Genomic DNA, 27,351 nt, shown 5'->3' on the forward strand with positions numbered 1-27,351 from the left:
GAGCAGGGGTTGGTGACCTGTGGCCCTCTAAATATTGTTGGACTGAAACTCCCATCAGCCCTAGTCAGCATAGCCAATGGTGAGGCATGATGGGAGAAAAAGATGTTAAGCAGGAAAAGATGGAATAGCTGTGCGGTGCTTTCTAACTCATTGTGCTTGGAGTCGTCTGTCTGGAATCATCTGAAAAGCATAATAAGGCAGACTTAAATATTACAAGAAACACAGGGCTGCCACAAAAAATGGCAGTACTGTGTCGCCTTCTCCCTCCGTATCATCTAGTTAGTACAACTTATCCAGAGTCCTGACAGCATTTCCATTCCACACTATTGGGTGCTGAGGGAAAACACATAATGCAGTGGCATCAGGCATGCACTAGTTATTACAGAGACAGGAAGTAGACACAGGGTTGCCTCTTTCAGCAGCAGCCTTAAGCACACTTTTTTGGAAGAAGGTTTCACTGAAATCTATAGGACTTACTAATAACTAAAATCAGTCTAGGATTGAGGATGTGGGATAGTTCCTTGGTTTGCAGTAAAAGTTCTTGCTGTGTTAAGGACTGAAGGAAAAGGTACTTGGTTATCTGTCACTTCCTTTGATTGCTTATTACATTTCAATCCATTCTGGCAACCTTTAAAAGGTCCTCAAGATGGCTGAGATAAAAATAACTTCAAAATACAACTAAGGACTGTCTCTTATCCAGTGCTTATTGACACCATAAAGAACAACAAATAATACTTCTTCATATGAATTTACAACCATAATTGGCATCAAGAAAATGTAAAAACTGGACGAAGATTTAACAGCAGAGTGAATACAGTGGAATGTAGTGATCATTTCTGAAGAGGCTGATTCCATTTTTCTCCCTGCGAACCTACCTGAGGGACACCGTGTGGTATTTGCATTATGAGTAAATTTATATTCCAGCAGATTTAAGAGACAGGGAGATTCAGTGACAGTTATGTTAATAAATGCTGGGGATTTGTATAGTAGTAAATGGCTGGAACTATCCATGTTACAGCTAATGACCTACTGGCCCCCAAACTGCAGGTTTATTATTATAGCAAGTGTGATTCTTTTAAAAAGTGATTCATATTGCAGGAGTCCATTTTGTAATTTTCTCCCAGTGGCTTGGATTTCATCTCCTTGCTCTCCAGGCCATATTTTACTTCTTCTGACAGATAGTTAATTTGAGAATTTCGCAGCTGTACAAACAAATTTAAAGCGCTGAGGCATGTGTGGTATGTGCAAAGCCCACGTTAGGTTGGAATTATGAAAGAACCGTCCTTTTTTATAGATTTGAAGTAAAGTCAAATAACATGTGTGTTAATAGTTATCAGGATAATATTCAGGGCATTATTCCAATTCTACCTGAAGATGGATTACCTTTATGCTGTTGTTACTAATGAATAACACTAGGCTCTGAAATAAAGGCATATTAAAGGAGATGGAATGGCTCTGTAGCTCTCAAAATGGGTGTCCAGGAGTGATTCTAATATGCAGGCACTTGCATGATGTAGTCCTTTCACACAGCTGTCTTACCTCAGTTGCATGTGGGGATAAAGTCATTGTCATGGGTGCAACCTGGGAAGGGGTACAAAGTGGAAGATATGCATATACTGACTTCTCTAAAAATTGAGTATCTTTTAGAAGTTAAATTATGTAATATTCATTTATTCAGAGGCTGAGGAGCAGCAGGCCAGGCAGAGTGGCACCAGTGGGTGGCCCTATGCATATAGCCTAACACAGTAAAACACATTCAGCCTATGAATACTGCCAGTAGAGGATGACAACTTCAGAGACATGTAACATTCTACAGCAGTACTTTTAAAGGTCCACAACTATTCTTAACTTGTGTTCCACTGATAGGGGGAAGGGGTTTGTAGCCATCCCAGGTATAGAAATGACTGTTTGGGGGCACCTCCCTCTCTCTTTTTTTAAATGCATCCTCACAATAAGGATAATAATCACAATAATGCATCCCCCTCCAGGGTCAGAACCCTTCTCCTTGATTTTTCCAGTGGGAGGAGATTTTGATGTGCTTTCAAATAGGCAGCCTCCCACATACATTCTGAGCTGATTTAGTCTCATAAAAGGATGTTACCAAGTGAGTGTCTGCAAGTTTGAATCAGCACACCATTCTCACTTTGAATTGAATTTAGATTATACTTAATAATAGGCCTGAATCATAGGATCTTGACTGGCATTTCCTTAGGGAAATTTTAACCACACATTTCATAGGTGTAAGGGTCAAACAACACGATATGTTAAATATGTAGCATGCAGCTGCCCCTCTCTTTGTTTTTTACTCACAAGTAAGCATATGCAGGACCCCAATCTGGATCAAGACCACCAATCAAGTCTAGATCAAGGAGGCCGTTTTTCTTTTAGGTCCTGCATGTGCGTGTGTGTGTGAATTCCAAAAAACAACTGGTGGGCCAGAGGGAAACATTTAAACTTTCCCTACCCGTGCATGGTGGTCCCAATCCCCATATGCTTATATGTGAGTAAAAAACAAGGGGAGGGGCCGCTGCACACTATGCTTTTAGTGTACCGTGTAGCTTATTTGTAACTGAATTGGGCCAGAGCATGTATCTGATCTGATGCCATCTTCGTATAAAGCCGCCCCGAGTGCCATTTTTCTTGGTAGAAAAGTGGGGTACAAATCAAATAAATAAGTAAAAATAATGGGCACTAAGGAGAGCACACATGGGCTTAGCCCCAGAATGTAGCTTCAGTGTGTAGCTCAAGTCTGGAATATGTATTCAGAAAACAGTGCATTTGAGTATGTGCTGAGTGCTTTCTTGCACTGCTGAGGAGCAGCTAGCTCCCTAGCAAGAGATTAGCAGATGTCAGAGGCCTTTTTCTTAGTGCCATCTTGGGATATTTGGCTAGAGAGCCAGTGTGGTGTAGTGGTGAGAGTGCTGGACTGGGAGTTGGGAGATCCGGGTTCTAGTCCCCACTCGGCCATGGAAGCTCACTGGGTGACTTTGGGCCAGTCACAGACTCTCAGCCCAACCTACCTCACAAGGTTGTTGTTGTGAGGATAAAATGGAGAGGAGGAGGAAGAGAATGTAAGCCGCCTTGAGTTCCTTGCAAGAGGAAAAAAGGCGGGATATAAATGAAATGAATGAATAAATGAATGAAACAGGGCCTTTTCTGTGATGGTGCCTCTCCTGGTTGAAATCTGCCAGACTCATTTTTTGTGGTCTTTTGCCAGAAATGGGACACTTTTATTTTGATGGGCTTTTAATGCGTAACACTTAGTTCTATTGCTGCCAGTTTTAATGTGTTGCCCTTGCTGCTATTCGATTGTTGTATTTATTTTGTTTAAAGCGTTGGTTATATTATATGTTTTTGGTCCTTGCTTTTAGCAATAGATTGTTAATTGTTCTTGTAATTTCATGATTATATAATATGGTTTTGTGTGTTGGGGCAAAAAATCCCAACTTCAAGTATAAACTGATGGGATCTGAGCTACTAGTGACTGACCAAGAAAGAGATCTTGGGGTTGTGGTGGACAGCTCGATGAAAATGTCAACTCAGTGGGTGGCTGCTGTGAAAAAAGCAAACTCCATGTTAGGCATAATTAGGAAAGGAACTGAAAATAAAACTGTTAATATCAAATTGCCCTTATACAAACTTATGGTGTGGCCACACTTAGAATACTGTGTATAGTTCTGGTCACCACACCTAAAAAAGGATATTGTAGGGTTGGAAAAAGTGCAGAAATGGCAACTAAAATGATCAAGAGGCTGGAGTATCTCCCTTATGAGAGAAGGTTACAACAGCTGGGATTGTTTAGCTTGGAAAAAAGGAGGGTAAGGGGAGACATGATAGAGGTGTACAAAATTATGCATGGTGTGGAGAATGTGGCAGGGAGACATTTTTCTCCCTCTCTTATAATATTAGAATGCAGGGTCATCCTGTGAAGCTGATTGGTGGGAGATTCAGGGCAGATAAAAGGAAGTACTTCTTCATACAGTGCATAGTTAAACTATGGAAAAGGAAAGGTTACAACATCTGGGAGTGTTTAGCTTAGAAAAAAGGCAAGTAAGGGGAGACATGATAGAGGTGCACAAAACTATGCATGGTGTGGAGAAAGTGGATGAGGATACTTTTTCTCCCTCTCTCATAACCTGGGGTCATCCCATGAAGATGACTGGTGGGCGATTTGGGATGGATAAAGGAAGTGCTTCTTCACACTGTGGAATTCACTTCTAAAAGATGTAGTCATGGCCACCAATTTGGATGGCTTTAAAAGGGGATTGGGCAAATTCATAAGGATAAGGCCATCTATGTCTGCTAGTCCTAATGGCTATATGCTACCTACAGTATCAGAGGCAGTGTGCTTATGTAAACTGGTTGCTGGGGAACATGGGTGGGAGGGTGCTGTTGCTTGTGGTGTCCCATGAGCAGTTGGTTGGCCACTGTGTGAGCACAATGCTGGACTAGATGGAGCCTTGGTCTGATCCAGCACGGTTCTTCTTATGTTCTTATGATTATGCTGTCTGCCATTCTGGGTACATTTAGTAGAAAAATGGGATATGAATAAATAAAATAATAATAAATACGCTTTTTAAAATGGCAGTAGACATTGACAAAAAATATCTAACTGGACATACAGTTTTGTGAACTTTTTCACTACTGCTGTTACTACCACCACCACTACAAACCAAGTCTTGTTATTTTCACCTTTCTCCAAAGCATTCAACCTAAGCATAGTAGGTCTTGTTTTATTTATTTATTTATTTGAACTTTCATTTTATTGCTTTGAGCAAAGATGTTATTGATATATGGTTTGAATTGGGAAGATTTAATGCTGCCTTAACATGTGTTCATCCATCTGGACATGATTATTTTCACAAGACTATAAAGTTGCTTGCAAGAGGCTCCCTTGTATCTTTGTCTGGGTTGTCAACAATGTCTTGCACCCATGTTCCAGAGGCCCTAAAAGATTCAGTGCCTAATTTAGAGCAGGCAAATGAAGCAGACCTCCTCTTTATCCTCTGTGTCTACTGAAGCTTGTGCCCAAAGTGCTCTATGCATAGCTGTAGGAAGTTGCAGTTGGCCTGATAAGTCAAGTGAACAGTTGGAAAAGAAAGTGCAGGACAAGTTTCACATCAAGCATAACTTAGTGGCAGAGCACATGCATTATGTCCCGGGTTCAATCCCTGGCATCTCCAGATAGGGCTGGAAAAGATTCCTGTCTGAAGCCCTGGAGAGCCACTGCCAGTCAGTGCAGACAGTACTGAGCTAGACAAACTAATGGTCTGCCTTGGGATAAGACCGCTTCCAGTGACTGACTTCTGATTTGACATTTGAGTCCGAGGAAACACAGCTGAATATTGTTCACTAAAATGCACCACGCTATCAGCCTCCCTCGCACTTCCGAAATTCAGCACTAGAGCACCAGGAGTACAGGACATTCCTGGGCAGATGTGTTCTCACTGCTGGTTCACAGACAAAGCAATAATAAATAGAATGCAGATAAGAACTACTGATGAAAAGCAAAATAAAAATAGCCAAGCATTATAAAAGAACCAGTGTGGTGTAGTGGCTAAACTGTTGGACTGAGACTTGGGAGATCCGGATTCTAGTCCTCACTCAGCCATGAAGCTCACTGGGTGACTTTGGGCTAGTCACTGACTCTCAGCCTAACCTACCTCACAGGGTTGTTGTGATGATAAAATGGAGAGGAAGAGGAGGTTCATGTAAACTGCCTTGGGTTCCTTGCAAGGTGAAAAAAGGCAAGATATAAATGTAATAAATATTCGTATTGAAGAAAAAACTCATAAAAATGGCTAGGGAAATTTTAAAAAATCTTTGCCTGGTGCTGAAATGACAATGAAGCTGGCACAATTGATCCTCTAAGGAGGGCATTCCACAGTTGGGGCACCACCACTGAAAGGGGGCAGACTTTATTTGCCACTCATTGGCTAGGTTCACTCAGCTCAACAACCCATACTCAAAGTTGAGTATGGATTGAGTGTGGGTTGTTGTTGACCCATGGGTTTTTGTTGAACCGTGGGTTCTTGTGATGTGTGAACCTAGCTGCGCTAACAAACCATAGTTTGTTAACCATGAACAACCCACAGTTTACAACCCAACAACAAACCATGGGTTCTCTTCATGGTTAGCAAATCATGGTTTGTTAGCCTGGCTGGGTTCACATAACACAACAACCCACGCTTCAATGACAACCCACACCCAACTCACACTCAACCTTAAGCATGGGTTGTCATGTATTGTGAACCCAGTCAGTGTCTCTGTGACATGTATTTATATATCCAAAGTATATACCTACCAGTATTTGTATAGCCAGTGAGGGACTGCCAGTGATGATCTCAGTTAACAGGCAGACTCATGTGGAAATCAATGGTCCCTCTGGTACGCTGCTCCTATGAATGGCTTTAAAGGCAAGCACCTGCACTATGAATGACTTTAAAGGCAAGCACCTGAACTGTGAACTGCCTGGAAATGGACCATGAGCTGGTGCAGTTGTTTAAATACAATGGAAATATGTTCCCAGTATACCTTCCCAGTTACCTGTCTTATACTTATTTTCTGAAGTAACTGCAGTTTTCAAGCCATCTTCAAATGTAGCACCAGATATTATGCATTACGATACTCTAACCTGGAGATTACAAGAGGATGGATAACTGAGGCTTGGCTATCTCTGTCCAGAAAGGGACGCAGCTGGCACACCAGCTGAAGCTCCTGAAAAGTGCCATGAAGGTCACCTATACCTCCAGTAACAAAACTCCATGGCCAGCATCCAATGGGGCACTTACTCCCCCGCCAATTGTACTACACCCTACCGATTCTGTTGCCCAAGTGGTCCCCACCGCATGTGCATTTAGTACTTCTGGGAGCAACCTGAAAAAAGCAGAAACACCTGCAGAGGCAAGTTGGTGGAGCTGACATAAGAGAGCCCACCAACCCGCCTCCTTCCAGAAATGAGTTTTTCTGCTTGTTCCAGAGCTTCCTGTAGGAAGTGCTAAATCTCCCCTGGTCCCCACTTACACAAGGGAATCAGTATGACCCACTGCTTGTGGAAGAGAACCAGTGAGGCAGAAAGGAATCAGTGGGGGCGTATGCACCTCATTGGATTCTGCCTCATGAGAGTATCCCCAAACTGTGAACTTGCCCCTTTTAGAGGTGGGCAGCCCCATTAAGATCAGGTCGAACTCCAATACTGAGCAAATGAACCACCCACCCACCAATAACACCTCTGTCTTTCCTAGAATGAGTTTCAATTTATTGGCCCTCAATCAGTCCATTATTAAGTTCAAGCACTGGTTCAGCACTTGCATCATCTCATTTGAATCAGATTTTATAAAGAAATGTAGAGTTGGGTAGCATCTGTGTACGATGGACACCTCACTCCAGATCACCAAAGAACCTCACTCAGCAGCTTCAGGGAGATGTTGAACAGCATGGGGGACAGGATGGAACCCCGTAGCATAAATGCATGGAGCCAAGCAGGAGTTGCCCAGCCAGCACCATCTTTTGGAGTCAGACATAGGGTGGGATTGCTCACACTTACGCCATCTCCCTGATCCAGCCTCTGACTGTCCTTTCCGTATGATTCCAGCCTTCCAATGTGGTTCCTCCTTTCTTGTGTTTTGAGAGCTGGGTGTTACCATTTGAGCCATGGGGAAGCTGCTCTTGTGCTTCTGCTGTGTTTTGGAATGGTTAATCTGTGCTGGTGATGGGCAAAGAGTCTCTTGGCTACAGTCTATACCTTTTACCCTTTCTGTGTTAATTATTTCCAGGCTATCTAGATTACGTAAGTAATATCGCTCCATGAAAATACTAGAAGTACTTAGATTTCTACATGATGTATCACCGCTCCATCCCAGACGCTTGTGGAGTGGAATGATCTGGCCAATATTAAGATGGAAAAGGAGATATATTGTTTTAATTGTTGATAGAAGAAGTTTGCATTCCCATTTATACCAGAGACATGATAATACATCACTGTCATATTATTTCTTAAGTACTTTAAAATCACTTGGATAGTTTTATAACTGCTTAGTGTGTTGTAATGTGAGACTGCATGTGGGCCTACATTATTGGATGATGTTATAGCTTCTGGGCATAAATGCATGGCTCTGATTGGGTATATGGACATCCTTATGAAATTATGTTCAAAAATTAAACAATTGATGAATAGGCCTTAAGAACAGATGAACCTTAACTATATCAGCTATGATGAACTAGTAGGATTTTGAGTTTTAATTAGAACACCAGATATTGGGGAACACTAGAGATCTTTGATATGTTATATTGAGATTCATTGTCCAAGTTTTGCTTTTATAATTCAGGCATCATGTAAAAAGTATTTATTTATTTATTTATTTATTTAGCTAGCTAGCTCCTGCTTGGCTCTGAGGAATTTTCACCCTAGCTTGCCTGAACCATCCACATTTCTCAGTTTTTAAAGAACTGCAGCCCTTTTGTAGCATATGCAAAACACCTTACACATTTAGCTTTAGCTTTCGTTTATCTGTGCACCACTCCTATGAGATAGGTCACCAGAATTCCTTGGTCTCTGAGCCTAGGGAGAAATAGTTAACTAACATACTCAGCCTCTGGACCATACCCACATTTATTTGATATGACATGTTCCCAAACATCTGGCATTGCACACCTGCCTTGTGGTCCATTCTAATCTAGTCTGAATGATATGTGCTAGTCTATTATATATTTTGGGGGGAAAAGATGCGTTTGCGGGCCAAACTAGATGTGGTATCAAGAGATCCATGATCAATCCTGTGTGTGTATTGTGTGTGTGTGTGTGAGTGTGCGCGCGCGCGTGCATATGTTTGTACCTTTCCTTCCCCTGGCTGTTTTTCCTAGGAATCCCATCCCTCCCCCCACCAAGATGCTGTTGGCCCCACAGGAGAAAACATATAGGTACCACATGGGTCCCTCCTTCAGCAGTGCAGCCCCAATCAGATTAACCATAAAGTCTATAACTACATCAGAACTAGGTGTCCAACCTTACAGAGGGCAGTCCTCTGTTTGAAGGTCAATCAGAGGACAGTCCTCTACTTGAAAGTGTCCACTTATTTGAAGGACTGTCCTGTCCAAGTCAGTTTAAAGATAAATGAACCACAAGAAGTGAGGGCAGGGGCCTTGGAGCTCCCCATCAATTCTTTGCACTTGGACAGCAGACTGAGCAGGCACACAGGTCACCCCACAGTATGGTGATAGAGGGATTGTGTTTCTATTTAAATGATAGTCATTATTTCTAAATTTGCATCTATACATATACATTAGCATATGAAGATGTTATGCAAATTGAGATCCTCTTTTGGTAATGCATAAATGGCCACCCTAGTCAGAACACATCTGAACTGGGCAGACAAAGGGACAAGGAAAACGTTTTGTAGCATGTGTTTGCATATATTTGTGTTTGCAAAAATCACAGCTCTCTAGGCAAATAAGTGTACACAGGAAAGCTGTGCTTCAGAATTCCAGACACTGAGTTAAGGTTGGTTTGGAAATTTGGCTCTGTCAGTTAACATTCCAACATGTTTTTCAAATCATGGAGCCATTTAAAAAAAAGTCCTGTCCAGCTTTGAATTCCCAAACTCTCAGCAGCTTCTTTGTGGTTTCTGATTGGAAAGGTACAGAAAAAAATTAGAAGCTTTATCACAGAGGCAAAAATGAAACATTTTTAGAAGAGTGTCAAACTAAACCTCAGAAAAGTCAAGAATGAAATCCCCTGTGAGCATTTTGGGTGACAGCATCAACATCTCTGAGCATCTGTCAGTCTGAAAAATGACAGCAACGGTAATATGTTTAAAAAAATTAGGAAATTCTTTCTTTATATTATCTAAATTGCTATCCTGGGGTATTTCCTTAACACTTGGCTCATAAAAGGTAAAGCACCATTTGGAACTAATTTTGCAGAAGAGTTGGGGGGGAAATGGTACATTTTGGAGAATTGCATAGCATGAGACTCACAGTTAAGAAATATGGGAAAACAAAAGGAGATGAGATAAGTTGAATATGACAACACATTCCATGTGGTCCTAACTGCTTCTCTGAATTTGCATGGATTTTTACATTTATTACTCATATTTCAGTGTGGGGCTGTCTGCAGTTTCAAAAAAACGAGTCAAATGTTGGTTCTTTGGAAAGAATGGCCATTGTTCCCAAGTTCAGGGGAAGTGGCATAATTGACAGTAGTTCTCTACAATGTACATTAGAATAGCCCTTTTAAACTTAATAGAATCAATCCAGAGCTGTCATCTTTTTAAATGTTTCAGACTTATTTATAACCCACCTTTAGCCCCACCTTGCAACATGAGACCCATTTTTAATTTTTAGATCATATTTCTGCCTTCTCTCTCACTCCTGTATTATCTTCTCTTTCCTTTTCCCTTAGGATTATGTTTTAAAAATAAAAAATCTTAAACAAGTACAAGAGAGAACTTTGGTGCAATCTACCATAGATCAGGGTGTGACCCAGTGTGACTGGTCACAGTTCAGGACTAGTGGTCTTCAGCAGCTGGTTTAAGGATGTTAGGCTTTTTCACTAAAGATATTTACAGTTCACGTGCAGCATCTGGGACCCTTTAGTTTAGAAAAAGCGAGTAAGAGGGGGACATGATGGAGGAGTATAAAATTATGCATGGGGTGGAGAGAGTGGATAAAAGAAACTTTTAGGAATACATAGAGATGCGATGGCCCAGAAAAAAACCAGAAAAATTCAGAAAAAAAATGGGTTTTCTGATTTTCCCCAAGGACCTTTTTTCCCCCAAAAAAAACATCAAACAGCTTTGAATTATGAAACATTTACTTTTAGAATTTAAGACAAAGTATTTATATATTGTTACCCAGCCTTTACTCCCCGTAAAATGATTTCTAAAAACTATATAATAACTATTTTATAGAAAAATTAGAGATGTAAAATGTCTGGAAACAATGAAGCCATGGGGGAGAATGTTTTTTCAGTGCTCTCTGTAAGGTTCCCAGCATAGTTATTTCTTTCATTGCTTGTTAAGATTATTGATCTAAAGTATATTTTACTGATAGACATTTATGCTCAGTTTCCTGACATGTGAGTAGAGTCACCTCACATGTCCTGTGTCTGCTGTAACAGTCATTTAATGTAGTTCTAATCTATTAAGGCAATAATTACAAATTTATTGAGTTTACTTTTAAGTGTTTTAAAATATAATAACTGTATGAGCAAACTAAGTTATGCAGAAATAACTTTAGGAACAGAAAGGCTGCTTTATGTTTCTAAAGCAGCCCTCCCTAACCTGGTGCTCTCCAGATGTTTTGGACTACAGTACCCAGCATTCCTGACCATTGGCTATGCTGCCTGAGGCTGATGGGAGCTGAAGTCCAAAATATCTGGAGGGCACCAAGTCCGGGAGGGCTGCCTTAAAGCAACAAAGTGACTTTAGATCTGTAAAGAGTACTAAGAAATAAGTATTGCGTATTTTTCTGTTTTCCCAAGAATTTCCATTTTTCCTGAAAAAACAGGGGGAAAAACAACCCCACACATTCCCCCCCCCCCATGGCCTCAACATTTCTGGAAACGTTACATCTCTAGGGATACACATCCTCAAGATGTGGTGATGGCCACCAGCTTAGATAAGTTTAAAAGGGGAATAGACACATTCATAGAAGATAAGGCTAAAGGGCTCCTAGTGATGATGGCTACAGACTGCCTTCAGGGTCACAGTTAGCATGCCCATTTGCTGGAGAACAAAAGTGGGACAGTGCTATTGCCTGCTTGTGGGCTTTCCATAGGCATCTGGTAGGTTATTATGGGAAACAGGTTTCAGGACTAGACAGGCCTTTGGTCTGTTCCAGCAGGGCTCTTCTTACATTGCACTTGATGACAAAGAGCAGCATTCATTTTGAAATGAAAGAGCATGATCTGTCTCAGTTTGATTGCTTTTTGTAAAGTTTGTGGAAGGAAAAGGTTTAGTACTTTTTGGGAATGAGAGGAATAAAAAAGGAGGTTGATTACTCCAGAACATCTCCAGGGTGGGAGCCCTTATCTTACCATTTTATGTGGAAGTACCTACAAGACTACTTTCTTTCCATCAACAGGGCCTACTGTTTTAGAAACCTTTTGTAAGGTACTGAGGGATGCAAGCCAGTGGCAGGACCCAGACATCTTATTTTCTGTGCCACTATGGCACCTTGCTAGAGAAGGAAGCTACTAGTCTGTTCTCGACTGTGCTGGAATGCCACTCCCACCAGTGGTGAGGGAGTGGGGGTACTGCAGTTACTGTCTAGCAGGGATCAAGTGACACGAGGGGCCAATGTTTTGTTTGGTCTTATAAAAATTTTGAGCTTTTCTACACAAGGCTGTTAATCTGCTGTACCTACTTGCAGTTTTGTTGTAGAATTGAGATCCCAGCACTACACAAAGAATGTTTCCTTTCCAGATTTTCCATTGCATAACCTCTAGGTGGCATGGTGGTATAGCAGAATAGCACAATTACACAAATGGAAAAAGTGTTTTCTTTCACTTTAACAAATAATATCATTTCCCCTGCTCTAAAAATACTCACTGAAAATGCTGTTTAAAAACAGAAGGAAAACTGGAGGATCATGTCATAGTCCAAAGAAACTGTAAACAACCATGAGCAAGGGAATAACAAGTGCACAATGAATGCCTTTTGTACAAAACCTCTTAATCTCTGGCCTGGCTTTTCAGTGTGAGCAAGTTGTTGCTTAAGTACACACCAAGCTGTGTACTGCCCATCCTTACGTAGCTATCTGCTTCTTTCCAGACATGATACCTTTTATTTTATGCATGCATTTGTTAATGTTTGGATGCTGAGTGCTCCCTCTCTGTTGCTGACATCTCTAGCTGGATATTTTTAACGGCGCGAATGACAGGATCGGAAAAACCCAATCTTATAAACATGATTTATTTTTTAGCTATTACTGTTATTTGAATAGCATGAATCTAGATAATTGGGCCTATTTATAGTTATGAGTCATTATGATTTTTTAAATTGTTGCACACTGCTGTGAGTGACAGCAATAACAAGCTTAATAATAAATAAACAAAAACATATTGCAGCATCCTGTTGCCCTTCCTACCTATACATATGGAAGTATTATCATTAAAAAGGGGCATATATAATATAAAAGTTAAAACATAGTTGAAACATGGCTTGGCTATGCAGAAAACCCCGCAGAACATGTCTTCACAAGGCTTTTTGTCCTCCTCCAGGGTTATTTATTTGCTCCTTTATTCTTAAAATGTACTAGCTTCTTTCCAAACAGCCTGTGGCAGAAGATGGCTCACAATAGAAATAGCAACAACCCCACAAATATACAAGAATATAATGCTAAATATAAAACACTACAACAATTAAAACTGCTAAAGACAGTAAAAGATCATATATCCTGATTTCCAGACAATATTTTTTTTCACCAGATGCCTAAAGGATTATAAAGAGAGGCATAGACAGATACTGGCCTGGTTTACCTGTCACAAAAAACCAGGATTTTTTTTTTTTTAAACTCTGAGGCAGCGCCCTGGTGCATGCTCTCCGATTGTTCTTGCTGCAAGGAGGAGTGGCTAAAAAACCTTGGGAAGTTATTTGCCTGGATTGTTTAGTGTTGTGTCTAAAGCTGAACCTCTGGCTTGTCTCTCCCCTGACAAGCCAGAAAAAGAACCTTAGAACAAACAGTGGATTCTTTCTCTGGCTTGTCAGGAGAAGAGACAAGCCAGCGGTCCAGGTTTGGACATCATGCTAACCTGACTTGAAAGCCCAAGGCCCTCCCTCTGTCCCCACCATTTTGTTTTTCTCCCTGTGTGGCATGGAGCTGCGTGGGAGCTTTAGTTCCCCAACTACCTCAGGCTCCTGGCCAGGTCGTGGAAACATACTGTTTGGCTGAAAACACGTGATGTAAGATTTTTCTATTTCTTCTCCCTCTGGTGTCCTTTCAGCTCTTTCTGCTCAGCTTCTCTTCCTCCCAATCTATCACCAACTGACTTTTTTCAGCCCCTTTCCCAACATTCTGTGCCTGCCTTTTCATTGGCCCAGCGCTCTAAGAGCTCACAGGATAAAGTACCATTACACATGCACTCACACAGTGTGTCACATATTACATTACATCGTGTGTATGTAGTGGGGCATATGTTTGCCTCATCCCTTTGCCCTTTCTGAGCTCCCCAAAGCTCAAGCGTTGAACTTTTTTGAAGTTTCAAAATTTTCTGCATGGCTCAAGCTTCAGTTTAAACAAAAGTGAACAAAATCAGTCTGGTAGATCTCTACTAATAAGCCTCACACTACTGTATTCTTATATAAAATTTGATCTCACCTTTCCACCAAGTGGTGCTAAAAGTGGCTAATGGAGATAAAATACAAATGTAATAAAATAATGAAATACAATAGAATAACAATAGAATACAAAGTAAAGAACATAAAAGCAAGGCAGTTAAAATACATTAATAAAATAAAAACAGTCCTGATAAAAATGTCATTGGAAATGGGGCTAGATGAGCCTCCACTGGCAAGGAGCTCCAGAGCCGTAGAACAGCCACTGAGAAGGTTCTCACTTGAGTTCCTGCCAAATATGCTTCAGATGTTGGCTGCACAGAAAGAAAGGCCTTTCTCATCAAGACCCTAAAATTCAGAGAGGCTCATGAGATTCAGAATACTGTATTGGATAACCTGGTCCCAAATCATGTAGTGTTGAATCATAGAATCACAGGGTTGGAAGGGGCCTACAGGACGATCAGTTCCAACCCCCTGCTCAGTGCAGGAAGCCTGATTCCCAGGCGGTCTCCCATCCAAGTACTAACCAGGGCTTACTCTGCTTAGCTTCTGAGATCAGGCTCATCCAGCCCTTTGAGGAAGAGCCAAAATGGCAGTTGGCCTCAGTGACTTGATGGAGTAGGTAATAACCAGACGTTTGAGCTGAGCTTGGAAAGTGACTAGTAGCCTATTATAACACGTGAGTTACGCTCCCTACAACCAGCCCCAGTCAGTAATCTGACTGCAGCCTTCTAATTCCTTCAGGAGTAACAAGCAGTGAATTGCTAACATTTTGTCATATTCATGATCTAGACTACAAGAAGATACAAAAACTGAAGTGATTGATCCCCCTCCCCTCCCCTGCCCGTCGGTGTTTGAAATAAGTCAGATACCTTCTTGAGGATTCGAGACAGGGACCAAGGTATTTTGGAAAGGTTGCTAAAGAATATTTGTAGTGATACACAGGAAAAGCTAAGTTTTCTATAGCTTTGGGGTGCTTTAAAAGTCGGTCAAGCCACCGTAACAGGCCAGAAAAAAAAAAAGTGTGTGTATACCATGAGTACTGATGTCTCCTTCATGCTGGTTTCAAGTTACTGAAACTAGCATGAAAGGATCTGTACACAGCCTAATGCAGGGGGGAGCCAGTTGTGGCCCTCCAGATGTTTTGGCCTACAACTCCCATGATCCCTCACCATTGGCTATGCTGGCTAGGGCTGATGGAAGTTGTAGGCCAAAACATCTGGAGGGCCACAGGTTGCCCATCTTTGACCTAAAGGACAGGGTTTCCTGGTTAGTTGCTGTGGTTTCTTGGCAAGCTTTAACCCTTGTACCTCTCTTTTTAGAAATGAATCACTGTCTTCCTGACTGTGGCATTGGTTGCTTTAAGGAACCATCTTATGTGAACACTGGATCATTAATTTGCTTCCAGCAGCAGCCATTTCCACCTGGCTGTGTCTGAGGGAGAGCAAAACCTACTCTATTGAGTCACTGAGGCCAACTGCTATTTTGAAGCCTCCTCTATTGAAACAGTCTCCTTAGTGGCCATTCCAGCTAATCAGTATATCAGTCATGTAACTCATGGGGAAAAGGTTAACAATGAGATTCTGGTACCTGCAGAACCTGAAGTAGAATGATTAAAGACAAGCTTTTCCATGTGATTCTCCTGTACGTGTAGATCAGTTCTTTTGAGAAGGAATCCATGGAATGGAAATGATCGTTTCCCCAGGCATAGGGTCGTTTTTTTTAAACGTCTGAGATACTGAAACTCTTTATTTTCTATGATCATTGAATGATATTTAGGTATAAATGATTACTGCAGTACTGATAAAAGATTAACTCTTATATTTTCATAACCTAGGCGATTCAGATCATCAGGGTCCTATTCCTATAAACAGCCTGACTGACCACAACCCCCACTGTTTTAGGGCTTTCTTATTCACAGGAATTTGAAGTGAATGAAGAAAGGATACTTTCTCTTTTCAAGAGATTTTAAAATACGCTTTGAGTATCCCAAAAGCAAACATTTTAAAACAAAATTATGGAAACTCTTTTGGAAAAATTATATCAATATATTTCTTTTTCCATGTGATTTCATAGAACCATAGCCTCTCTTGGGGTGCAGAAGCAAACCTGACCACATTTTTCCAGGCTTACATCATCTGTTTCACTCACACTTTCACATCCTGCATTAAACCTCCTGCATGCACATCAACAAGACAGGATTGTAAAAGGAGTGCAACTGGGGAACTGTTTTTTGTGATATTTGATAGGAGCAATTGTGTGCACTGCTGTTTTAGAGTAACTGTGGCTATACTCTACTATGTCAACAAAAGTCACTTTTGCCATATGGAAACCTAATTATGTCAGGATGATCTGTTCCAAAACACTTTGGAGAAATTCAAGTCATTTTTAAAAATCAGTTAAAAAAGCATTTGAGAATCAAACCTTTCTTAAATAACAGTGTTCATACTTCAGAGTTAGAACTTACAGTTAACAGATTTGAGAATAATAAAAAGGACTTTTTAGTTATTTTTAGGTGGCTGAAAATTTATTAGGTGAGAAGAAAACATAGATATTTCCCTGCAGTCCTTCAGTATAAGTTTAATCTTACTTTCATTTAATGCACTGAGTAAAATTCTTGCTCTACTGAAATAAATAACCAAACACCCTTTTTTCCCTTCAGTGCAAACAGGCATTTTTGAGAAACTGTACCACAATGGTATTTTGGGCTCCTGCACAAATTTGGATCCATTAATGGGAATCCCTTTTGTATGAGCCACAGTGCAGTGCAGTGCAGTGCAGTGAAACTACATACGGGCAGTTTCCATTCATTTGAATGGGTTCTTGCCCTGAAGAAGTTCCTGATGAATTGTACCAATATGCTTCTTTCACACTAGGGCCGTTTAGTACTGTCTTTCACAGGCAACTGCAATTAGAATTCAGAATACTGCACTTGCTCTACAGTTATGTTATTTAAAATATTCTTCCAATGCCAATCTCCATGGAGAAAATTCTAATACATGTTTCATCAGAAGCAAGTCTGATTCAAAGTTCCTGCTTCTCCCTGCTCCTGAGATTTTACTTAGTGCATTGCTTCTAGACCAGCCTTCCCTGACATAGTGCCCTCCAGATGCTTTGGACTACAACTCCCATCAACTCTGATAATTGGACATGCTGTCTAGGTCTGGTAGGAGTTGTAGTCCAAAACATCTGGAGAGTACCAGCTATGGAATGCTACTCTGGAGCCTTACTCTTAAAGTGGCTTCTGTCCTATTCCAAAGATACTGGCTTTGTAATTAGTTACTTCTTGTTCATTTACAGCCACAGAGTTTCTGAACTGACATCTTAATTAGTCAGTTTCTCTTATTTGGAAGGGCCTTTAATTCTTGGCTTTTTCTTGTAGCTAGGGCAACTGCACATTCATTCATTCATTCATTCATTCATCATATTTTATTTTATTATCACAATTGCAATTTGCGATTAAATAATAATATTAAAATAATATTAAAAATAATAATTATAATAACACTATAATAAATGAGTGAACAATTACTCTGGCTCCAAAGAGCAAACCAGTTATTAAAGTCCCCCCCCCCCAGTAATAAGAACTGACTGAATGACTAAAGGGTCAGTTCAGGTATGCCATGGTTATGTGAATAACAGAAAACAATTAACTAGCTAAAAAGCAGCAACCAAGAAGAGGGGGAAGCCTCATACTGGACAAGTTGGCACTGCGATTGCATTGTACAGTGTGTGTGCTTTAATAATACCACAAATCAAACCTGAAAAATGACAGACAGACCAACAGAGGAAACACTAGAATGCAATAGTTTTGCAATGACATAGTCAGGATTTTTTGTAAAAACTGAGTGACGCAATGATCTCCATTCCGGGGAAAACAGCTAATGTGTGGAAGCAACTTGAATTTTAGCCTGGCACCTACATGAAAACAAGGCCAGGACCTAGTGGGCCTCCACAGGAGGCTATTGCTAGCCGCGGTGCCACTGTTGAAAAACAACTCTGCTCCAAGTGCCACATCTGGTGTAACCAGAGAAAAGGGAGGGACCCAGACTGTAGATTCCCAGCTGATGTAAAGCCAAGTGGAGATGATCATGGGAAAAGGTGTTTCACAAAACATATTGCAAAGGAATGAAGTATGCTTATTGTGGATAAAACAGCTGGTGTGGAAGCATCCATAGTATATTTGTCATATTTCTGTTAAGTTATATTGTTATATTTGTTTTATTCTGGATAGTTGCCATTTATACCAGTTGCAGTGTTACGCTGGAACCATGATGCTCACACTGCAGCCCTCTGCAGCATTGCAGACCAGGAAGAGGGATAGTGGTGAACAAGCTGCCACCCAGAGAAGCCTGGCCTCCACTACTGATCTTCTCACTGAGGAACCCCTGATAAGCTTTCAAGGAACCCCAGGTTTCCCTTGACATAGTTTGAGCCCACTGTTATTCTATGTGCTTGTAGAGGAAACACCTCAGGATTTCCCACCACTGTTCTCTTTTGAAAACTTTGAGACTTGGGAGTATGGAACACCCTGCTACAAGGCAGTCTCAACTATAAAACCTTTAACTGCTGCCACCAAAGATCATCCCTCTGTGCTTTTTAGAAACCCAGTAGCCCGGGTCCTATGCCATAGGCATGGGACTGATATCATCATTAGAGACAAGATGAGCAAAACTTTGGTATTTATTAAGGCAATCATTTACAAAAGAGACTATACGGTTAAGATTGCTTTATCGTAGTTATGTTACAGATGCTTGGTTATTTTCTTAATAAGTAGGAGACTCTTCCCCAGCTAATACACCCTAATACCCTTTCCCTCAGACCAGATTTTCCTAAACTCCACCCCAGCAAATCCTTCACAGCCAGTAAGAAATGCTGCACAGCAGTCTTCCTCTGCTCTTTCTGCTGCTTCTGGCATTCATTCATTCATTCATTCATTCATTCATTCATTCATTTATATTTCATTTCATTTCATTTCTATACCACCCAATAGGCGAAGCTCTCTGGGCAGTTCACAAAAATTAAAACCAAACAGCACACAATAGAACAATTTAAAATATATAGAACATTAAAACCACAATATAACAATACAACCACAATAAAACCTAGTAGCAGTGCAGGAGTTTAAAATACAGATTTAAAACAGCAAAGCTAAAAGTTTTGAAAGCTAAAATGCTAAAATGCCTGGGAAAATAAAAAGGTCTTCACCTGGTGCCGAAAGGAATACAATGTAGGTGCCAGGCGAACATCACTAGGGAGCTCATTCCAGAACCAGGGTGCCACAGCAGAAAAAGCCCTCCTCCTAGTAGCCACCTGCCTCACTTCCTTTGGCAGGGGCTCATGGAGAAGGGCCGCTGACAATGATCTTAAGGTCTGGGCAGGCAGATATGGGAGGAGGCGATCCTTCAGATAACCTGGCCCGAAACCGTTAAGGGCTTTAAATGTTAATACCAGCACTTTGAATCGGGCCTGGAAATGGACTGGCAGCTGGCGTAATATGAGCTCATAGGCCAGTCCCTGTTAACAATCTTGCTGCCCTATTTTGGACCACCTGAAGTTTCCGGACCGTTTTCAAAAGCAGCCCCACGTATAACGCGTTGCAGTAATCCAGACGAGAAGTTATCAGAGCATGGATAACTGTAGCTAGGCTATCCCTGTCCAGATAAGGGTGTAGTTGGTATACCAGCCTAAGCTGATAAAAAGTGCTCCGTGCCACTGAGTTCACCTGTGCCTCAAGTGACAGTTCTGGATCCAGGAGCACCCCCAAACTACGAACGTGATCCTTTAGGGGGAGTGCAACCCCCTCCAGAACAGGTTGAATATCACCTAGCCGGGCAGACGAACCACCCACTAACAGTACCTCTGTCTTGTCTGGATTGAGTTTCATTTTATTGGCCCTCATCCAGTCCATTACTGTGCCCAGGCACTGATTCAGAACAGCCACTGCCTCACCTGGTTTTGATGAGAAAGAGAGGTAGAGCTGGGTGTCATCCGCATATTGATGGCACCTCACCCCACACCTCCAGATAACCTCCCCCAACGGTTTCATGTAGATGTTAAACAGCGTGTTGTTGTTGTTGTTGTTCAGTCGTTCAGTCGTGTCCAACTCTTTGTGACCCCATGGACCATAGCACGCCAGGCCTTCCTGTCCTGCGCTCTCTCCCGGAGCGTGCTCAAGTTCATATTCATTGCATTGGTGATGCTATCTAGCCATCTCATCCTCTGCCGTCCCCTTCTCCTTTTGCCTTCAGTCTTTCCCAGCATCAGGGTCTTTTCCAGAGAGTTTTCTCTTCGAATTAGGTGGCCAAAATATTTGAGCTTCAGCTTCAGTATCTGTCCTTCCAATGAGCACTCAGAGTTGATTTCCTTTAGGATTGACTGATTTGACTTCCTTGCAGTGGGGACTTGTAAGAGTCTTCTCCAGCACCACAGTTCGAAAGCATCAATTCTTCGGCGCTCAGCCTTCCTTGTAGTCCAGCTCTCACAGCCATACATTACTACTGGGAAAACCATAGCTTTGATTAGATGGACCTTTGTCGGCAAGATGATGTCTCTGCTTCTTACTATGCTGTCTAGGTTTGCCATAGCTTTCCTCCCAAGGAGCAAGCGTCTTTTAATTTCATGGCTACAGTCACCGTCTGCGGTGATCTTGGAGCCCAAGAAAGTTAAACAGCATAGGGGATAAAATAGACACCTGTGGAACCCCATGGCACAATTGCCATGGCACAGAGCAATAATCCCCCAGCACCACCTTCTGGAATCAGCCATCCAGGTAGGAGCGGAACCACTGTAGTGCAGTGCCTCCAACTCCCAACCCAGACAACCTATCCAGAAGAATACCATGGTTAATGGTATCGAAAGCCGCTGAGAGGTCCAGAAGAATCAACAGGGTTGCACTGCCCCTGTCCCTCTCCTGGCAGAGGTCATCCCACAGGGCGACCAAGGCAGTTTCTGCTCCAAAACCAGGCCTGAAACCCGATTGAAATGGATCTAGATAATCTGTTTCATTCAACAGTGCCTGGAGCTGTCCAACAATCACCCGCTCAAGCACCTTGCCCAGGAAGGGGATGTTGGCCACTGGTCTATAATTATTAACATCCTGTGGGTCCAGGTTAGGCTTTTTCAGGAGTGGTCTAATTACCGCCTCTTTTAAAGCAGCAGGCACCACTCCCTCTCTCAAGGAGGAATTTACAACCTCCTGGACCCAGCCAGCCATCCCCTCCTTGTTTGATTTAATAAGCCATGAAGGGCAAGGGTCAAGCACACAAGTGGTCGATCGGACTTGGCCAAGCACCTTGTCTGCATCCTCAGGCCTCAGTAACTGAAACTCATCCAATAAAACTGGACCAGACGGTGCTCTGAACACCTCTACCAATGGAACTGCATTAATGGTGGTGTCCAATTCATGACGAATCTGAGCGACTTTATCTTCAAAGTGCCGTGAAAACTCGTCACAGTGTGCCACCGAGGGTTCCACCATCTCTCTCTCTGGCCCAGAATGTAACAGGCCGCAAACCGCTCAGAAAATCTCCGCTGGACGACACTGAGAAGATGCAATGCTGGTGGAAAAGAACTGCCTCTTTTCCACCCTCACCGCCACAGAGTAGGCTCGATAGTGGGCTCTTACCTGTGTTCGGTCAGACTCAGCACGAGTTTTCCTCTACCTGCGTTCTAGCTGTCTCCCCTCTTGCTTCATTGCCCTCAGCTCAGGTGTATACCAAGCTGCTGGCCGGGCTCTGGGATGTTTCTGTTTCAGGGACTACTTGCTGAAGACCTTTTTGGTCAGTCTTTTGACCGAATCCTTCTGGTTCTGGGCTCTGTGGCCTGCTTGAAGCTTCACCACAGCTTCACAATCCCCTGCTTCCTTGGGATTGTGGTGGACAGCTCAATGAAAATGTTGACCCAGTGTATGGCTGCTGTGAAAAAGGCAAATTCCATGTTAGGCATAATTAGGAAAGGACTTGGAAATAAAACTGCCACGATTACACTCCCCTTATACAAACCTGGGGTGCAACCACACTTAGAATACTGTGTACAGTTCTGGTCACTGCACCTAAACAAGGATATTGGAGAGCTAGAAAAAGTGTGGAAAAGGGCAACTAAAATGATCAAGGGGCAGGAGCAACTGCCCTATATGAGGCAAGGTTATAACACCTGGGACTATTTAGCTTAGAAGAAAGGTGAGTAAGGGGAAATGTGATAGAGATGTACAAAACCATGCATGGTGTGGAGAAAGTGGATACCTCCCATAATACTAGAACCCAGAGTCACTGCATGAAGCTGATTCATGGGAGATTCAAAACAGATTAAAGGAAACATTTCTTCACACAACACATAATTCAGCTATGGAATTCACTGCCACAAGATGTAGTGATGACAATCAACTTGGATGGCTTTAAAAGGGAATTAGACAAAGTCATGTAGGATAAGGCTATTAAAGGCTCTTCGTCCTGATGGCTATATGCTACCTCCAGTATCAGAGGCAGTATGCCTATGTATACCAGTTGCTGAAGAACATGGGTGGGAGGGTGCTGTTGCGTTCATGCCCTGCTTGTGGGTTTCCCGCAGGCAGCTGATTGGCCATTGTGTAAACAGAATGCTAGACTAGATGGTCTGATCCAGCATGGCTCTTCTTATTTTCTTATGTGTCTCAATGGAAGCTAAAATGATATGGGCGATGGGCGCCCATATTCCCCACCACCCCAGCTCATTAGACAGGAGGAGAGGATAAATCTGGTCTCTGTGTAGGCAGGAGACAAAGGACATAAGAAGAACCATGCTGAATTAAACTAAATGCTTATCTGGTCCAGCATTCTGTTCACAGCCAGCCAGCCGCCTATGAGAAGCCTACAAGTAGGACATGAGTGCATTAGTTCGTCAGCAACCAGCTCTGGCATTCAGACCTTCCAGCCAGGTTCTCTCAATCAGGGGTTTCTCTTTCCCCTGCTCTGAGCACTCTCCATTCGGCCCAAAACCATTAACAACTCTCCTCCACTCTCAGCAAATGACTTTAACAGATTTCTAATTGAACTTTTTCAAAACTCCTTATTGATTTTCTAACTTAGCTGACCAATCCAAGCAAAGAGCTCCATCACACAGGCAGAGAATTCCACATCAATGCTGGTTCTTTTCCTATCCGATATCATTGCAGCACTGGGTTGTTCTCTTTAGATGGCTTTCTCCACTGCGTTATTTTTCATTTCTTTCCTTCTCATGGGGTTGGTGATGCCTCTCAGAGGCATCGCCACCTTTCTGCAAAGAAGCATTACACGTGCTTGGGGTGCAGCAATAATTCCTCCCTGGTTCCTGCTCCTTTCCCTCCCTTTGCACATTTCTGATGGATGGGGACTGACACACAGACAGCCCCCCCACACACACTGATTTCCCTGGGCCCCTGCCTACCTGTTGGGTGTTTTTGACAATCTCTGCCATTTACTCAGCTGTTTGCTTACTGGGAATGCACAGCAGGGGGAGTCCCACCAGGTTGGACGGCCAAAAATGCACTGCAGGCCAAAAATGGCGAGGACCCCAAATGGCACAGGCGTGGGAAGGCGACGTGCCCCACGGTCCATCTTCACCACCTTCGCCATCATGACCACACCCCCAATAACCCAGAACAACCACCCACAATCACCAACACAGAGAGGTTCATTTGTGCTAGGGGAGAAATACACAGGGAGGTCATGGTGCTCCATTTGCGCATATTTCGAAAAATACCACATTTTTTCCATTTGAGGAAAACACGGGATAGGTGGGTGGAAATGGTAGGATAATGACTGGATGATGATGATGACGTCATGTAATGGACCCACACAATTCAGTGAGTGGCCAATCATGAATGTGAAATAAACTGGAGGTGTAGAGATGCCCAGAGGTAGCTTCTCTCCCTGTATTTTTTCAAACTCAGCTTGAAACTCCCTTCACAGTCGCCATAACTAAGGCAGCCACAACTGTTTTAGTCCCAATACAGAGTTGCAAATCCAGACTACTGGCCTACTTAGTTACATTATAAAATCCCCCAGGGGTTACTCAAAGAATACAGACATTGCTAAACAAAAACGAGCAGGTGAAAATACAGTGTTTTTTTTTCACAGTGCTTTCTGTACATTTAAAAATACACATCCTGATTTAAATCAAAACAGAAAACAAAAGGGAAATGGGAGTCAGCGGGAGACAGAAAGGATCTTGCTAATACATTGCTAATCCACCTCAGCTACTTCTCATGATATGGCTGTTGTATAGTGTTTATTTTCTGCTACATCTGTATGCTCGAAGCAGTGAGTCACTTGCATGGTTTGGCCTGTACGATGTCTACAGCAGGGGAGGCTGGTGGGTCTGATTTCAGTGGGGTGGAGATTCCATTCTGGGTTTTAGCCACCAGCCAGAAGTCTGAAGGTGCTGTCCAAGGTGCTTGACCCATTTTGGGGATAGGGTCCAGTACCTTGGATAGCTCCTTTAGATTTCTGGCTGGTTGTAACTAAAACCAGGATGGAATCTCCACCCCGCTGAAATCAGACCCACCAGCCTCCCCTGCAGCCATCTGATCTGGTGGTGACATAGAGACAGAATGTGTTAGGAGGGGTCCAAATCCACATTGTTATGTGGTACACGCACAGTGGCTCATCATGTGGTTTGTTAGTAAAGTGGCCTGAACTTGCTTGGCTTAATATACTGTTAGCTGCCTAAAGCAGCCCCTGGTCTGTTCCCAAAGCTATTGCATCACTACAGATGGTCCTTTCAAATGTCAGCAGCAGGGATGTATGAGAATTTAATTTTTGCTTGCAAAACATGTGAGTATATCCTGTTCAGAGCCCCAAACACGATCGCATGCTCAGGTCCACCGAAAATTTTTGTAAATTGACAGACATGTGTTTGCATTCAATTTGTGCAACTTTCCCAGTTTGATTTTGTGCTAATTTTTCCCTGCAGTCTGAAATCCCCACTTTAGTCTATGGAGGAAATGTGTGCAAATTAGGAAATGTGTGCAAATTTGGGGAAATGTGCACAGATTTGACATTCAATCACTGTTCAATTTGCACACTTTTCCCATTAGTGCAGAATGAGCAGTGACTGCAACCAGACAATAATAGGGCATGAGATGCGTGGCAAGACGACATACAGGGAATCTCAAACATCGTTTGTTTGCCCACCCCTAATCAGCTGTAATTAGTTTGTCAGTACCTATGGTTAGGCGAAACCAATTCAATTCCAAGTTGTTTGGCTCCCCCCCCACCCCGTTTTGTGAGGCTTCTAAGAATTATTTGGGGCTTTGTGTTCGTTCTTCACAAGCAATCTATGTCTGGACATAGAGCTGGAAGTTTTTGCAGATATAATTTATGCTTCCTAGGGCTTGGCTTAAGCAAAACCTTGAATTTAATAACTAGCTACAGAACAGAAGCAGATACTCCATAAATCACTTTAATAGCCATGCTACAGATTATAGCTATTTATTTTTAGTCTCACTTGCTCGGAGATGACAAAACTTTGAATGTGTACAGCATGGTTGCCCTATCTGTATATGTGTATATGCCCTGTCTAGATGATGTTTATTCTTGACCTAAAAGTTGGTGTCATACAACAGTTGGAGAATTTGGCCATTTTTAGAGAGGATGTATTAATCTCCAGCTCTTTTAAATCTCCAGCAATTCAGGAGTACTTTTTTTTTGGGGGGGGGACTATAAGGGGCTGTAGTGGCTTTGGGATCTGGAAAGCCTTGGTGGCATATGAGTGGAAGTCTATGCACAGCCCTTTGGATCCTTGTGGTCATACAATTCCAGGCAATAAGAATAATAAAACGGGTAATACCAGATAATGGGTAATACCAAATAACTGTCCAAACAGTTAACCACCCAAATACATTTGCAATGAGGGGGCTTTTTTGTTTGTATTACAGATAATGCCAGTGAGGAAAATTCCATGCAAAGCCAATGCACCATCTGGATCTTTTTTTGCACGGGACAATACAGCAAATTTCTTATCCTGGTGCAGAGATGTGGGAGTGGATGATACTTGTCTATTTGAATCCGAGGGTTTGGGTATGTACCAACTCTTACAGATAACAATTTATATTGAAGTGTCAGCCATGTCTCTAGTAATTTTGGGGTGGGAGCAGAATCGAATCTATAATGAGATCAGGTTATTTTTCAGAACCATAATTGCTTTGAAGTGGCGTATGATTATTTTACTTTTTACAAAATGCGGTAATTCAAACTTGCTTTTCTTTTAGAACAGTGTTCACCTTTATTTATTTTAAAATAGAATAAATGTGTCATTGCTCTGCATTTTTAAGAAAATAAAAACATTTCTACAGGCATTCAAGTGAAAAGGGTTGATTCTGCTCTGGTTTAATTTTGACTGCAGTCAGGGTCAATCCTATGCACACTTACCTGGGACTAAGTCCCATTGAACACAGTGGGACATAATTCTGAAAGTAAACATGCATAGGATTGTGCTGCATGTCAGAAAACCTTCTCAGACCGTACCATTTCAGAATGGAGGTGATGGATTACATGACTGAATGCTCCTCCATGTCAGTGATTCCTTTCCCACTGAAAGATAACATATTAGAAAGAAGGATCCTAGCCTAACGTTCTCATTAACCTATTAGTTGTCTACATGCAATAGTTTAGCCTCCCCAGCCTGGTGTCTTCCAGATGTGTTGGACTGCATCTACCATCATTCTCAGCCAGCATGGCCAGTGGTAAGGACGATAGGGGTTGTACTCCAAAACAGCTGAGGGCACCAGGTTGAGGAAGGCTTTTGTATGCATTAATTACAGGATTGTTAAAGGAGATCAAAATGCCTTTTCTCCAATGATTGTGCTGGCTGGTAATGATGGAAGTTGCAGTCCAACAAATCTATAGAGAAAGGCTGCCATAGATTTTTTTTTTTTTACATAGGGAAGCATTCAAAGAGCAATCCCCTACCTGCATTTTGAAGTGGTATGGTCCCAGGAAGGCATTACCATATGTTTTTTCTGAATCCTCTGATAGACCGACTCTCTGTTAGAAGAATACAAGGGATTTATTTATTTATTTATTTATTTGATTTGTGCCTTGCCTTTCTAATAAGAAAAAAG

The 27,351-nt window shown here is 42.1% G+C and overlaps 1 protein-coding gene across 2 annotated transcripts in view; it reads left to right on the top strand.

The window, feature by feature from the left end:
- The window catches only part of GAS2 (growth arrest specific 2), a 186,877-nt gene that overhangs the window by 55,407 nt on the left and 104,119 nt on the right, over positions 1-27,351 (top strand). For both annotated transcript variants that reach the window (XM_084852401.1, XM_084852410.1), the window contains exon 4: positions 26,167-26,308. In XM_084852401.1, the coding sequence (XP_084708527.1) occupies positions 26,167-26,308 (142 nt within the window). The remainder of the gene's footprint in view (positions 1-26,166; positions 26,309-27,351) is intronic.

This window comes from Heloderma suspectum, chromosome 1, assembly GCF_057233095.1.
Source record: "Heloderma suspectum isolate Gila_16-S chromosome 1, 16-S_ref, whole genome shotgun sequence".
In the NCBI taxonomy this organism is placed as follows: domain Eukaryota; kingdom Metazoa; phylum Chordata; class Lepidosauria; order Squamata; family Helodermatidae; genus Heloderma; species Heloderma suspectum.